The sequence below is a fragment of the Apodemus sylvaticus genome, chromosome 6, assembly GCF_947179515.1.
Source record: "Apodemus sylvaticus chromosome 6, mApoSyl1.1, whole genome shotgun sequence".
In the NCBI taxonomy this organism is placed as follows: Eukaryota; Metazoa; Chordata; class Mammalia; order Rodentia; family Muridae; genus Apodemus; species Apodemus sylvaticus.
Genome location: NC_067477.1, coordinates 114882243 through 114897728, shown reverse-complemented (window position 1 = coordinate 114897728; position 15486 = coordinate 114882243). Strand labels below are relative to the sequence as shown.

At 41.7% G+C, this 15486-nt stretch overlaps 2 protein-coding genes across 3 annotated transcripts in view; one reads left to right on the top strand and one right to left on the bottom strand.

The window, feature by feature from the left end:
* The window catches only part of Hadhb (hydroxyacyl-CoA dehydrogenase trifunctional multienzyme complex subunit beta), a 34234-nt gene extending 24684 nt beyond the window's left edge, over window positions 1-9550 (bottom strand). The window contains exons 1-3 of one of the 2 annotated variants that reach the window (XM_052186211.1): window positions 9466-9550; window positions 2398-2472; window positions 2260-2304 (exon numbers count right to left, since the gene is read on the bottom strand). In XM_052186211.1, coding sequence (XP_052042171.1) covers window positions 2260-2304; window positions 2398-2464 — 112 coding nt within the window. In that variant the 5' untranslated portion in view covers window positions 2465-2472; window positions 9466-9550. Of the gene's footprint in view, window positions 1-2259; window positions 2305-2397; window positions 2473-4906; window positions 5013-9465 lie in introns of those variants that run through there. The other variant, XM_052186213.1, reaches the window with a different exon arrangement.
* A 98-nt stretch (window positions 9551-9648) lies between these two features.
* Hadha (hydroxyacyl-CoA dehydrogenase trifunctional multienzyme complex subunit alpha) overlaps window positions 9649-15486 on the top strand; it is a 32615-nt gene continuing 26777 nt past the window's right edge. Inside the window, exons 1-2 of the mRNA XM_052186210.1 lie at window positions 9649-9929; window positions 14870-14911. Of these exons, the coding sequence (XP_052042170.1) occupies window positions 9863-9929; window positions 14870-14911 (109 nt within the window). The 5' untranslated portion in view covers window positions 9649-9862. The remainder of the gene's footprint in view (window positions 9930-14869; window positions 14912-15486) is intronic.

Genomic DNA, 15486 nt, shown 5'->3' with positions numbered 1-15486 from the left:
GTGATAAACTGTGCCAGGCCAGATCCTTTTGGTTGGAATCCAAGGAAAGAAACATGGTAAAAAACAACCCATTAGCAGAGACTGAAAAGATACCATAAAAAGAACCAGGGCAACAGCAAACTGAAGTCACCCGCAAGCTAGTTACAGGATAGCATAAATCCTGAGACCAAGACGTACTCTATACTCTACATACAGTTCAAAGACTAAAAGATACGCTATACTTTACATAACTGCTATTTGTGTAGGAGGAAAAGGTATGTGGACAAATAAAAATAAAATCATCAAATCAGTCGAGTTTTCTTTTTCTTTTCTTTTTTCTTTCTTTTCTTTGAGACAGGGTTTCTCTGTGTAGCTCTGGCTGTCCTGGAACTCACCCTGTAGTCCAGGCTGGCCTTGAACTCCGAAATCTGCCTGCCTCTGCCTCCCAAGTGCTGGGATTAAAGGCATGCGCCACCACTGCCTGGCTTCAGTCAAGTTTTTTACCAGACACAGGTCATGAGAAGACAGAAAACCACAATAAATCCTGTAATCATTTGCCCTCATTTCTTCAAACAGCCACATCAAGCAGTAATACTCCAGTGAGTTAAGAAGAATTATGTAGAGGTAACACTAATTCTACCCTAAAACCTGCTTGGCTCAGGCACATGCACCTTCCCTGCCCACATCAGGTGCTCAATCTTTGTTTATCAGGTGCCTTTCTTGTGCCACTATCATCAGCAACGTCAACACAAACTGCATATAGAATACTGTTTGACACTGGGACCACAAAAGAGGCTTAATCTCATGACTTTCAGAGCTTACAACACAGGGAGAAAAATAGCCAAAAAAAAAAAAAATGGCTATGGACAACAGAGATTAGTCTAACTGCCTGAAAAATGTCTTCTCTGTTGCCATCAAAATGACCTTCTGCTACTTGGCAAGGGTCAGGCCTACGTGTGTGTGACTGTGCAAAGCAAGAGCCTGAGTGAACATTTAAATTAGGGGAAAGGTGATGGAGGTCAGAAAGGAAGAATTCTTTATTATTCTTTGTAGAGCCAATAGAAATCTATATTCTGGTTAGAATTTAGAGGCTATATAGGAAACTATTTCTCTAGTTGAGAACTCTAAGAATACTATAGGAAAATAATACCACTGTGAACATACTAATTTTAGTTTACTAAGAGCTTTTTTGGTTGCTGCTGTGGTGATGGTGGGTTGAACACATTGTGCCAGGCAAGTACTCTGACTGACCCTTCAGCCCCAAATCCCTTGTGATTTTTGTACTTCTTTTTCCTAGTACAGGGTGTGGCCTGGGGCCTTGAACATACTATGTAGGAGCTCTACCACTGAACTATATATTCCCAGTGCTAAAGAACTTAGAGATATGGTCATGCCTATTAAGGTTGGCAATCATATTTATTCTTTTAGAGAAGAAAACTAAAACAGAGAGGTTATTTCAAGGCCCTTCAGCCAAAAAGATGCAGAGCTGAAACAGAGTACAAGTCCTGATCTAGATGGTACTTTTTCCATGAAGCCATTGTATAAGTTACATATCATATAATTATGTATCTATATATTATAAGAACATATACAACAAACCCAAAATCAGAAACAGGTATCTCTAAAGCCCAGGCAAGATGAAAAAATAAAAAAATTAAAAAAAAAAAAAGCTGACAACCTGTCAGGGAATTTTGCATCAATCAGTGGAGATACATATGTAAAAAACATGTTTTTAACAGTGAGATGCCTAATTCATTGGGTTTACTGGGCCCAACATAACCCCATCAAATGAACAAATTCCCCTATTCTTTCATTTCATGATGGTTAAAATCTTCCTTTGTTTAATAGTTCCCCATTCACCTCTATTTCAGAAACAGGTCCTCATGTATATGTGCTAGTAAGACATTTAATAGAGAAGCCTACCACTAATTACAAATTGTAAAAGTTCATGTGGGCTCCACAATAGTTTCAAGATAGTCTATAAGCTCATTTTTGCAGGACTGACAAGTCAGGGGCTACATAAACTGACCCAGCAAAGTTTATGGGACCTTTATGACTCTGTAAGTCCTAAAAGCCAGGAAGAAGCTATCTCTTAACATCTTAAGCCCAAAGCAATATTACAAATTGATTACACATATTTTTTAATCTTAAGGTAATGATGACACTCATCTTGGCCATAAAAAGGGAAGAATTAACAAATTAGGTTGGGTTTTACTAAGGATTTACAAATACAGAATTCTAATATTTAATGCAGAAATATTTATCTTAAAGTTACTGTACCTGGGGCAGACTGCAGTTGTGGAGAACAGCTCAGAGGTCTTATAGCTAGAGAACAAATAGAGTATATCATTTAATATTTATATACAATGCTTATAAATCTAATTTAAAAAAAAAAAAGAAAGGAAAAATTGAACTTACAAAATCTGAGGGCCCATTTTGACGTAGTTGAAAGGTTTCTAAAAGTGGAAGTCAAGATGGTAGTCATTCTGAGATCTATAAAGAACAGAACAAAGTATATCTTGGGTTACCTCAGCAATCTGTAGTGTACACAGACTATGACCTCCAGTGAGTGCATCCACAGCCACCATAAAATACCATTATCATAAAATACCATAAATTACCTTTCTAGTAATTGTCTTAGTCAGGGTTTCTATTCCTGCACAAACATCATGACCAAGAAGCAAGTTGGGGAGGAAAGGGTTTATTGAGCTTACACTTCCACACAGCTGTTCATCACCAAAGAAAGTCAGGACTAGAAGGACTGGAACTCAAGCAGGTCAGGAAGCAGGAGCTGATGCAGAGGCCATGGAGGGATGTTTCTTACTGGCTTGCTTCCCCTGGCTTGCTCAGTCTGCTCTCTTATAGAACCCAAAACTACCAGCCCAGGGATGGCACCACCCACAAGGGACCCCCCCCCTTGATCACTAATTGAGAAAATACCCCACAGTTGTATCTCATGGAGGCACTTCCCCAACTGAAGCTCCTTTCTCTGTGATAACTCCAGCCTATGTCAAGTTGGCACACAAAATCAGCTAGTACAGTAATATTATAATAAGTATATTGACATAGCCTTCCCATTGTGCAAACAACTATTCTAATCCTTAACCATCTATTCCTCACAATAACCAATATATCCTTTCCAAGAGATAAGAAATTAAGACAGAGAGATTGACTTGTCTAAAGACCCATGACCAGCATTAAGAACACTTGCTGCTTTTCCAGAGAACCTTGGTTTGATTCCCAAAACCCATATGACAGCTCACAACAGTCTATAATTCCAGTTCCAGGACACCTAACACTCTCCTGTCCTCTGCAGGGACCAGGCACATAGTGTTGCATAGACAAACATGTAGGCAAAATACCCATATGCATAAAAATAAGGGTATATGCGAGTGTGCATTGCAAGCTATCATCCATTAAAGGAGGGAAAAACTGCACATTTCCTTGAATCACAATAAAATACCCCTAGGAGTACAATGTTAAAAACTGTTAGGCAGGGCATGGTGGCACATGTCTTTAATCCTGACACTCAAGAGACAGAAACAGATTTTTATAAGTTCAAGGGCACTCTGGTCTACAAAGTTCCAGCCAGTGCTACAAAAAAGAAAGGAAGGAAGGAAGGAAGGAAGGAAGGAAGGAAGGAAGGAAGGAAGGAAGGAAGAAGGGAGGAAAGGGGGAAGGGAGGGAGGGAGGGAGGAAAGGGGGGAGGGAGGGAGGGAGGGAGGAAAGGGGGTAGGGAGGGAGGGAGGGAGGGAGGGAGGGAGGGAGGGAGGGAGGTTGGCTGGTTGTTAGAGTAGAACTGGAGAGATGGCTCATCTGTTGAGAATACTTGTTGCTCTTGCAGAGGACCTGGGTTTGGTTACTAAAACCTACATGGTGGCTCACAGCTATCCATAACTCCAGTTCTCAGAGATCTGACCCCCTCTTCTGACACCCATGGGCACCAGGCACACATATGGAACACTTTACATACATGCAGGCAAAACGTACAAGTAAAAATAAAATTTTTAAAAGAATATCGTTAGGGGCTACTGAGAAAGCTCAGTGAAACAAGGCACTAGCCACCAAGCATGAGGACTTGAGTTTGAGTCTCGGGATTGGTAATAGAAGGAGAGCCAACTCCTACAGGGATCAGAGGAAGCTCTGAGTGAGTAAAGTCCTAAAATAAATGTATATTTTAGACATGGACATAGCCGTGCCAAGGATTTCAATGCCTTAGCACCATAAGAGTGGCAAAGCCTTCCCCAGGATAGCTCAGAGAAATGACAAAGTTTTTCTGGGGGCAGGGGTGGTGAGCGGTTCAAGTGTGACAGAGTGACCAATGTGTACAAAACAAGCAGCTGCAGGTTCCCCTCCACCTGGATGTTTACAGCCTAAAACTGTTTACCTACAGACAAAGACTTCCCACTCAGACAAGCTAACCATCCCCCAGCCCATGCTATACATAAAAGACACCATGCGGTTCCAAGTTCTAGTGGCAGCAGATGTCACTTCAGAGTGTACACGTACAATCTGACCCCAGCTTTTCTGTACACATCTGTCATTTCTTCAGTGTCCCGTTTTCATTCCCTCACTGCCCCTAGACTGGGTTCCAAGTCACAAGCTGCAAATAGGTTCCAGGACCACAGCAAACTCCTACAAGACATCTTCCAAACTCCACATGAGTCACCTTCCTCCCAAATAAATGTTAATAAAAAATAATGTTAGCTAGGGGGTGGTGAGCATTTGCCACTGCTCACACATGGAGGTCACTGGACAACCTGTGCAGATTAGAGCTCTCTCTCCTTCTACCAAGGACTTCGATGATCAAAGTCAGGCCCTCTGGTTTGGGGGTAGGCATGGTTTACCAATGCAGCCACCCCACTGACACCACTTCTTATTTTTTTTAAATATACTTTTACTTATAAAGTAAGTAAGAAAAACTTACAATTTACGAATAATGGCTGTAGTGGCCAGCCTCCAAGCTGACCTCAGTATCTCTCTCTTGGTTTTTGTAGTCTGGTATGATGGCCTCCTACACCATACTGCTCTATGTCAGAAGTGATGGCACTGCTTCGGAAAACAAGCTGTGAGAAATAATATTGCAGCTTCTATCTTAGTCTCTCAGATCACTACAAGGAAAGTCAGCTGGTGAGCAGAGATGCCTGTCTGGATAGGCCTGTGTACTGATGCTTCCTGCCAAGGGCCATGTGACAGAGCTTGGAAGCTAATCCTCTGGCATAGGAAACCCTTCAGATGACCACAGCCTGCCCAACACGATGATGACAACTGCTTAAGAAATTCCAGTCAGAACAACCCAGCCAAGTAGCCCCAGATTCTTGACCCTCAGAAAGTGTATGACATCTTATGACAAGCACATGCAAAGATATTAGAATTTATATGTAAATATAGAATTCAAAGTAAATGGAGGAAAGATGGTTTGATCAATAAATTTGCTAGGAAATGACTAATCACTTGGAAAATAAGATTTATAGTTCATACCATAAGTTTAAAAAAATGTCATGTAAATAAAAACCTTAAAACATTAAAAAATATAAAAATACCAGAGTGGACCAAGATGGCACATGCCTTTAATCCCAGTACTGGGAGGCAGAGCCAGGCAGACTTCTATGATTTGGGGGTAGCCTGATCTACACAGTAAATTCTAAGACAGCCAAAACTACAGTAAGACTCTGTCTCAAAACAAACAAACAAAAAGATCAGAAACCATCTTTGTGTTTCTCTCTGTTTGTGTGCATATGTATAAGGAAGTGGAGGTTAAAGGTCAATCACTTCACCTTATTTTCTGAAATAAGGTTTCTCATTAAACCTGAAATTTGTCAATAAATTGGCTAGTCTGGTTGAAGAGAAATCCCTAGATCTCTTCTCTCTACTACTGCTGGGATTACAATTCCAAAAAGCTACACATCAACTTTTTGTAAGACGCAGCTTCTGGGGACTCAGTTTTCATGCTTGCACAACAAACACTTTACTTACTAAGCCACTACCCCAACACCAGAGATTATCCTTTATGAGCTTAGTTAGATGAGGAAGATCTAGAAGTCATAAATTAAGACTTAACTGAACTAAAACATTTTAAACCTATACACAACAAAAAATACTAAAATTGAGATCAAAAGCAAAGAATTCATTCAGAGGTGCCCAGCAGTGGTGGCGCTCACCAGCATTCAGAAAGCAGAGGCAGGCAGATCTCTATGAATTCAAGGCCAGTCTAAGTCTACAGAGTAAATTCCAAGACAGCCAGGGGTACACAGAGAAACCCTATCTCGGAAAAAAAAAAACAAATCCAAAAAATCAAAAAAAGAAAAAAAAAAAAAGCTTGACTACATCATCCTACATCTGTACCTACATGGTCAAGGCAAGGTTGTTGTAGGCCTGAGTCACCTGAGCCTTTAATCTCTGCAGCAATTAAGATTACTCTAGTTGGTTAAATGCTGAAATTGGCCTAGATTCAATCCATGTAAACCTCACTGACAACTACATAGTGGAGAAATGCATGCTAGAGCAAAATAAGAGATTCCATTGCAGATTTTTCCCTTTCAACTTGAAACAAGCTCTTTATGGATTATACAACTCCTTTTTGCTTTATATGTTACAGGTATTTTCCTCTAAATGTATTTTTGTTTGTTTTTCTCACTCTGTAGACCAGGCTGGCCTCGAACTCAGAGATACACCTGCCTCTGGCTCCCAGAGTGCTGGGATTACAGGTGTGAGCCACCACCGCCCGGCGATGTAGTCAAGTTAAATACTCAAGGATTAGAGACCGCCTCCAGATTATGAATTCTTAATCTAATAATTCCTCTAATTGGTTCCTATAGGAATACTTGAAATGTTCATTATAGAATTATAGTTGGAACAAACATAAATGCAGATCAATAGAAATAGTTGAACTGTATCATAAATATATTTAAAATATTCAGCAGCTTGGGAGAAAATGAAACAACATATACATGTTTATACCGACATCCATAATACATATTAAATAAAAATGCAAAAAACTATAGACTTACTACAAGACTACACAGGTGATACACACCAGGCAGTACATACCATGATGGTACATGCCTTTAATCTAAGCATTTAAGAGGCAGAGGCAGAGGCAGAGGCAGAGGCAGAGGCAGAGGCAGAGGCAGGCAGATCTCTGTAAGTGTGAGGCCAGCCTGGTGTCCAGAGTGAGTTCCAGAACAGCCAGGGCTACACAGAGAAACCCTGTCTTGAAAAATACCAAAAAACCACACACACACACACACACACACACAAGAATTAGCCAGTTCCAGGACAACCAGAGCTACATAAATAGAGAAGTTCTGTCTTAAAAAGTCAAAACAAAGCCAGGCAGTGATGGCACACGCCTATAATCCCAGCACTCTGGGAGGCAGAGGCAGGCGGATTTCTGAGTTCGAGGCCAGCCAAATTCCAAAAAAAAAAAAAAGTCAAAACAAAAACAAAACAACAAACTGTACTATATCAAATTAGAAGGCTGGCCTTTGTCATTTACAAAGCTTCAGAAACACAGACATTTTAACAAAAAAGTATTCAAAACATGTCAATACTTGGGAAGATAAAAGGGAAAGAAGGGTAGGTAAAGAATATAAAACAAGATGGGGTGACTTAACAGTTACTACATCAAAGAACAGACTCCAAGTACAAATCCTAGCTTCACCCCAGCTGCAGGACTTGCAGCAAGTTGCTTAACTTTAATGTTTCTGGTCCTTCAGTAAAATGTACACAATTTTAGAGTTGTTGAAATAATTAAATACACACATAGATACAAGTACATGTTGCCTGATATCTAGTAAGGCTGATTTTTGTGTTTGCTATTATTAATGGGTGATGATATAAATATACTTAGTACTCCTCTAAGCCTTTGCACTAAAGTGCTAATGAGCAAAAAACAAATTAAAGAACTTTGTACTTGATAGAACTTATAATTTCACTGAGAATGCAGGGAACCAAAAAAAAAAAAAGGCGCTCTAAATCAAGCATTAGCAAAATATAACCCAAAACCCCCAATAAAAGGTTTTTTTTGTTTTTTGTTTTGTTTTGTTTTTTGGTTTTTCGTGACAGGGTTTCTCTGTGTAGCCCTGGCTGTCCTGGAACTCACTCTGTAGACCAGGCTGGCCTTGAACTCAGAAATCTGCTGGCCTCTGCCTCCCAAGTGCTGGGATTAAAGGCATGCGCCACCACTGCCCGGCAAAAGGGTTTTTCTTTCACATGATTTCTTCTATTTTTCCCCTTTGAAGTACTAACAGTGAAGCCGGGACCCATACTGAGCAACTCTACCAGCTCCGGTTTTTACACTTTCAAAGAGTTGCAAAACTGTGTGCGTGTCAATGGTTCAGTTTTCATGGGTTCCATCTCTAGTTTAGGAAAAATTCTAAAGAGCTGCAAGCAACGCAAAACAAATATATAACAGAGCACAAAGTGGGTTCACAAAACATATTACTTTCTGTGTGGCCCTTTACAAAAAAAAGTATATGAAATTAGGTGTAGTGGAGGGCATTATGTGGGAAAAGGGTTCCTTTTTTTGCAATTTACTCCGAAGCGGTCGTCTAATGTCAGCTTAAAGTGTTTTTGGTGGTGGGAAGACTTAATTTGACTCGAGCTTTAAAACAGAATGCTCTTTCCTTTCTAGAGTCATTTCAGCCATTTCTTCTTTTCTGTCTGTCAGAATAATCAGTTAACTAGCAAGTGCTGCTTCTGTTTGAATCCTGAGCTTGCCACAAAGAAGGAATTATATGCAATCTTTCTGAGTCAAGTCACCGAAAGTGCAAATGATCGAAACGTGGGGTTTGTGGGTATTAAACAATATGGTGTTTGCACCGGAAGCTGGCTTTACTTTCTTTTGAAAACAATCAGTTTATTTCAGGACTCATCTTTCCAGCACCAAAACAAACAACCCACACCCTGGTGCCGGGAAGGGCTGAACTCTTTACTAAAAGTAGACGTAGGTTCTAGACTAGTTCTACGACTTGTGGCGCACTCTCATTCACCAGCTACGGCTACTTCACAGATAAAAAAGTGAGGAGTGGTGGGGACGCCAGATGTTCGCCGGGCCCCCTTCTGGGTTAGAAAATGCCCGTGAACCCCTGGACCACCAAGCAGGTAGGAGGACTGTCTTGGCTGCTTCCACCCCCCGAGGCCCGCACTTAAAGACGCGTTCTCAATCTCTACAGCCGCCGGACAGGTAAGCAGGGGACGACACCGCTCTGACACAGGCCAGCGTTTCACACACACGCATATCTGTTCGTAAACCTGAAGGGCTAATTGCAGACAGAAGACACCGCTGCAGCGAGCTACGCGAGAACGCGACCACCGCCTGTCCTGAGAAGCGCACGGGAGGCCTGCACCAGCCTGTCCCGTCCTCGGGACTTCGACTCTCACAGGAAAGGGAAGCGGCCGCGGGCACCGGCGAGAAGAGTCGGGAGCAAAGTGGCTTCTGCTTGCGGGGAAATCAGAAGAAAGCCGAGAAGCGCGCTGCCCCACCTTAGAGTCCGCAAAAGCTGCTGCTCCCAACAAGGTCAAGTCCAGACTGACAAACGCCCGCCCACGCCGAGGGGCGGCTCCCGCTCCGCGAGGACCCTTCTCGCCCCGCCCGCGGCCACCGCGGAACTTGAGGGCTGTCCGCTGAACGCCTGATCAGAAAGTCAGGCACTCCGCCCCCTCCTTGGAGGTCCTTAGTCTCCCCTTCAGAGAAATCATCCTTTCGGCTCTCTTAGCTGAGAGCAAGAGGGAGGGCGACAGGACCGGTGACAACTCAGAGTCTGCATTTTAATAAGGCGGCACACAGGGCGCCCTGCCGGACAAGCTGCGAAAAGAAAAGCCCTCCGCTCCATTGCCCCCCACTAGAAGAGCTTTCTGCTTTCGTCCTCTCCTGCTCAAGATGGTGGCGTCCCGGGCAATTGGCAGTCTCAGTCGCTTCTCTGCCTTCAGGATACTACGCTCCAGAGGTGAGCCTGGACGAGGGCTCGGGAGAGTCTCGGAGTGCCTGCAGGAACTGGGGCGGCGGGGAGCAGCGTTTGCCCCTCACTGTCCTCCTGCCCACTCCTTTCCCGGGACCTATGGAAAGGGGTTACTGTTCCGAGACCCTATTTCCTGTGTCCTTGCGAAGGAACTGTCACACCCTCTCGCCCTGCTCCGGCGCTGTCGGGCTCTCCCCTAACTCTCCTGAGTCGTTTCCACTTAGTCTGGCAGTTTGCGCAGGTCTCTGCTGAAGCCCTGCGCTCACGCCCCTCTTGTCTCCCTTAATGTTTGTCTTGGCCCTGACACTACTAAGTCCGGAGGACTAAGACCTGTCACATTTCTGAGGCTCTACCACAAGTTAGTCACCATAAGAAGTATCTATCAGTCTTCTCGGTGACATTGACTACTAGCCTGACAGGTCACTGCCACTCCTTGATCTTTACCGTCAAAACCATTTTTCCCCCCAGAGAGCTCGGCTCTCCCACTTCCTATAATCTTGGTGTGAATGTATAGAAGGTTGAAACCGGAGGTTCTCCAACTTAAGCAAAGAAATTTTGATGAGGAATAAAATGTTTATTCGTTTAAAAACTATTTCTAATCTCGTTTCTGCTGATTCCCAGTCAGGCTCTATGGGCTGCATTCCTCTTCAAACTGGCAGTGAAAGGGTTAAAGGGGTGTTGGTAGAAAACAACCTTTCCCCAGACATCCCAACTGTAACTTCATTGTGTATCATACTTGCACCAGTTACTTTGAGACTTTCGTTTGTAATATGAATTCACTTCAATTTTCCTCACAAAAAAAAGTATACATGTAAAATTTACTTTTCTTACCCCTCCCCTGACATTTAATTGATTGAATCTTTTTCTACTTTTTTTTAATCTCCACAGATCAATTATGTGTAAACAACCAAAATTACCACATTACCAAAAAAAAGTGAAATGGGCTGGGTGTGGTATATTGTTCACCTTTAATCTTAGGTGGGTCTTTGTGTACATGGCCTGCCTGGTCTACATAGTGAGTTCCAGGCCAGTCAGGGCTACACAGTGAGACCCTGTCTTAAAAAGGAAAGGAAAGGAAAAAGGGAAAAAGTAGAAAGAAAGAAGTAAGGATTGGGGAAAGAATAAAGAAAAAAGTTTCTGTTATCTTTAACATCTTTATGTCTCCTGTTTGCCCTTGTGTTTTCTTGTAATTTATCTTTTTTCCTTTTCCACATTTATAACAGTTTTGGGGGGGAATCACATGTGGCCCTGTATTTCCTGTAAGGTGCTTTCACAGATCCGGTCACATGTTCTCTAGTCACTACCTAGCTGTTGACTTTGCCGAAGCCCTTTAATCCAAATGGGCTTTCTTTTCTCATCTGTGAAATATATAAGAGTGTTTTTTTTCCTTTGGCAGGAGAAGTAGCATGGCGGAGCAATTAAAACCATTAAATACGGACTCTGCCATCTGGCTTGAATCTGCCGTTTACCTTCTAGTAACCTTGGAAATTAATTTCAATATCTTTCTCATTGGTAAAATGGAGTCAATCATATGTTACATCTAAAGAAGTTATATTAGGTATAAAACATAGGCATACATTCTCAATAAATGTTATTAATTTTTCATCCCTTAGAAGCAATGACTGCATATAGCTGAGAGCTTGTAATCTATTTTACATAGGTAATAAAAAGCAAACAGCTAAATTTTCATATACTTCTACATAGAAACATATGTAAATATATAAATTGTCTTTTCATTAAGAATATGTAGCCTATTATAGCTACAGCTTATTTTAATAGCAGCTTATGCACTTTGAAAAATATGCAGGAAAGTCTGTTTAAAATTAGCTGCACACCTGATTTACCACTTAGAGTCTAGACTCAGTAGGTCAGTCCTTGACCCTGAGAGTGTGTGCAGGCATTGCTAAATGCTTATGAACTGTGGCATTTACTGGGAAAAGAGCTCCTGTAAAATACTATCATTCTAACATGACTATCCAAAAAAAAATCATAAGTTGACCTTAATATCCACTTAATTCCTTCTCCTAATCCGTAAGTACATAAGTGATAAAAGAATTTTACAGGAAATGAACAGCAGTTAGTAGTTATCATGGTATTTTTAAATCTGACTCTTACTTCTTTAATCCCATTCTTTGCCCCAGGGTTGGATTTTGAAAAAGTTATGAATTGCTATAAACTAAAGTAACATTTTTAGTTTTCAATGTCGTGGAGCACAATCCAACTCTTCCCACTGACTATAGTTTTATATGACCTTGTAGATATTCTCTTGAGTTACACATGAAGATGATTAGAAAGTAGGACAAAGGTTTTGCTTTTGCTGGCACTGAAAATGTAGGCTAAAGTTCACACAGCGTCAGTAGTGTAAGCTTCGCTGTTAGGATACGGCTGGATTCCAGAAGCAAAGTTACCTTGTACTTTGGCTTGATTAAATTGACAGTCGTTAAGATTTTTTTTAATGTTTGTGCATTTACTGCTCTTTCTCTTTACTTTTTGCCACTGTTGGTTTAGAGGAGGTTTTGTATAAGTGTGTGGGAGTGTGTTTACCCCAAAGAGAGGTTAGTCATTTGGCAGGAATTAAAATGGCTTAACAGTGGGCTAACGAGAACCAGCTCTTTTTCTATTACTAACGCCACAGAGGGCAGAGGGAGGAAGACCACTAGGAGTCCCAGGCTAGCCAGATCTGTTTAGTGAGATCTTGTCTCGATAAGCAAACAGACAAAGCTGTTACTTATTTCTTAATATTAAAACTTCAGTTCTGGGGGCTGGAGAGATGGCTCAGTGGTTAAGAGCACTTAATGTTTGTTCAAAATTCCCCTTAGATTCCCTGTCTTCTACCAAGCTTGAAAGACCCTCCCCTGGGCCACTCTGTGTGCTTGCATGCAGAGGATCCAGTCATCACTGTTAGAGAAAAGCCCAGTCCTGAATTATGAGAACTGACTGCCGCAGGTGGGAGGGCTCATGAGACTGACAAGACTGACATGAGAAAGACAGGTCTAAGATTCCTCAAAGGACAGTTTAATAAGAACTCCGGGCAGGATAATCCTTAGCAGCAAAACAAGTGGACTTCCCACACTCTGAGGATTATATACTAAGCTAGACAGAGTTGCTCACAGCCAACCGGAATGCAGCTGGCCTTCCTCAAAAACTTATTTTTGAAATATCTAGTGTCAGTTAAGAAATAGTCTTGGGGACTAGATGTAACTCAGTGATAGAGTACTTCTCTAGCATGTATCTGTGGGCTCCGTAATCCTCTGCACTAAGCCTGGTGAGTCAGATGAATATCTGTGAGTGCAAGGCCAACATCTGCAGAACAAGGTCTTCTAGGCCAGCTAAGACTTTGTAGTGGCCAAACAAAGCAAAACAAAACTCTTAGCACTTGGGAGGTTTAGGTAGGAACATCACAAATTCAAGGATTCAAGGTCATACTGGGATAGAGAGAAAGAAATTCTAACCTACCCTGGGCTACACGGTGAAACCTTATCTCAAATAAAAGAGAAGAAAACAACAATAACAAAAAACAGATTGCCCAGGCTCTGAACCCTGATCTTTTCAGTCTCATTGCCTCCTAAATGCTCGGAAATGGTAGCATGTGGACACCTTGTGAGTTTGGCTTCTATCTCTTGTTCCTGTAGTGTTGGGGCTGCGTGCCAAAGGCATCCAGTGAGCAAAGTGATAATTAGAACCCAAGTGGCTGAGGCCATGTGATGGGATCTCTTTGTGATTCCCACTGAAGAACCTAAACAAGTTAGATGGTAAGCATCAACTAGGAAACAGTAGAGTTGTTATCCGGAGATTGGGAACGTTACTGGTGGAAAGCAGTACAGAAATTTTTCAGTTAGGTGTGCTTAAACCAGCAAGGTGTGACATGGAGTGTTCCTTTATAGCCAGTGCTTGCCCCCTTGATTTCACATTTTGTTTTGTTTTGTTTTGATTTAAACAAGGTCTCATTATATAGCAGTGGATGACCTGGAACTCACTGTGTGAAATAGGCTGGCATCAGATTCACAGACATCCTCCTGCCTCTGCCTCCTTAGTGCTGGGATTCAGTGTATGTACTACCATGCCTGGTGGCTTCTTTTGTTTGTAAAGTTTATTTATTTATTTTTATTGCCACGAGTGTGGGTGTCCATGGAGGCCAGAAGAGAGCATCAGATTCTCTGGAACTGGACCATTATGGGCCTTTCTGCCAGTGTGGGTGCTGGGAACACGTTTTCACCTCTGGCCTGGAAATCACAGAGATCCACTTGCCTCTGCCTCCCCAGTGCAGTTATAGAGGTCAGAGGTCCTTCATGGGACATGGGCTGAGACCCTTAGCTCAGTGCTATAGTGTTTGTCTAGCATACGAGAGGCCTGGGTTTAATCCCAAGGGGAAACGGGGAAGTAATGAGGGTACCAAAATGGGTCTCACTAGGCCCACGTGGTGTTGACAGGGCTCTGTTCTTTCTGAAGCCCCTGAGGGAACACCATCGCCTTGCATTGTCCAGTTTTAGAGACAGCCTGTGGTCTCTGCTTGTGCTCACTCCTTCCTTCAGCAACCTGGGACCAGGTCACGGTCACATGTCTCTGACTTTCTTTGTGATTACACTAAGTCCATTTAGATAATCCATGGTACTGTCGCCATATTAAGGTCCATCTTAATTCCACTTGCAGCAGAGCCCTTCTTCGCACACTCACATTGTAGAGATGCACCTTCCTTTTTTTTTTTCCTGGGGGAGGGGAATCTTCTCCCTGCCTGCCTTACTGTCTGGACAATCATTTGACCTAATACTTAAAATGAGAAAGGTAATAAATAGATTAGCCACAATAATGGCCTAGAATACATTGTTCTGATTTGGGATTTTATTGGTATAAATTCCAGTTTTTCTATTTGACAGATATTAAAGAAATTCTATTTCAGGAAGTAATTCTGAAACACTCTTTCCTTGCAGGCTGCATTTGCCGCAGCTTTACAGCGACGTCTGCTCTGCTGAGTAAGTTTACTTTCTTGTTTATGTACTTAACATTGCCTTTTATAATCCTTTTGTTCTTCTAAATGAAATATAATTCCATCATATTTTTCATTCACTTTCTTCCCTCCAACATACACCCCTCCATACCCTCCCCTAGTTCCTCAAATTTATGGCCTCTTTTTCTTTGTTGTTATATATATGAATATGTATATATGTGTGTGTATGTATACATTTGTACATATCACCAAATATGTATATATTTGTGTGTATATCCCTAAATATATACATATGTGCATATATATGCATATATACACATATATACATTCCAATATGTATACATCCCTAAATATATGTATATATCTTATATGTACGTAGTATATGTATAAATAACAACAAAGAAAAAGAAGTCATGAATTTGAGAGAACAAGGGGAGTGTATGGGAGGGGTTGGAGGAAAGTAAATGGTGTGTGTGTGTGTGTGTGTGTGTGTGGTGTAGTCCTAAATATGTATATGTGTGTTCATTTCTAAGTATGTGGTGGGAGCCTAAATATAACTGCCCAATCCATATAATGGTACTTGTATGTATATGATTTTAA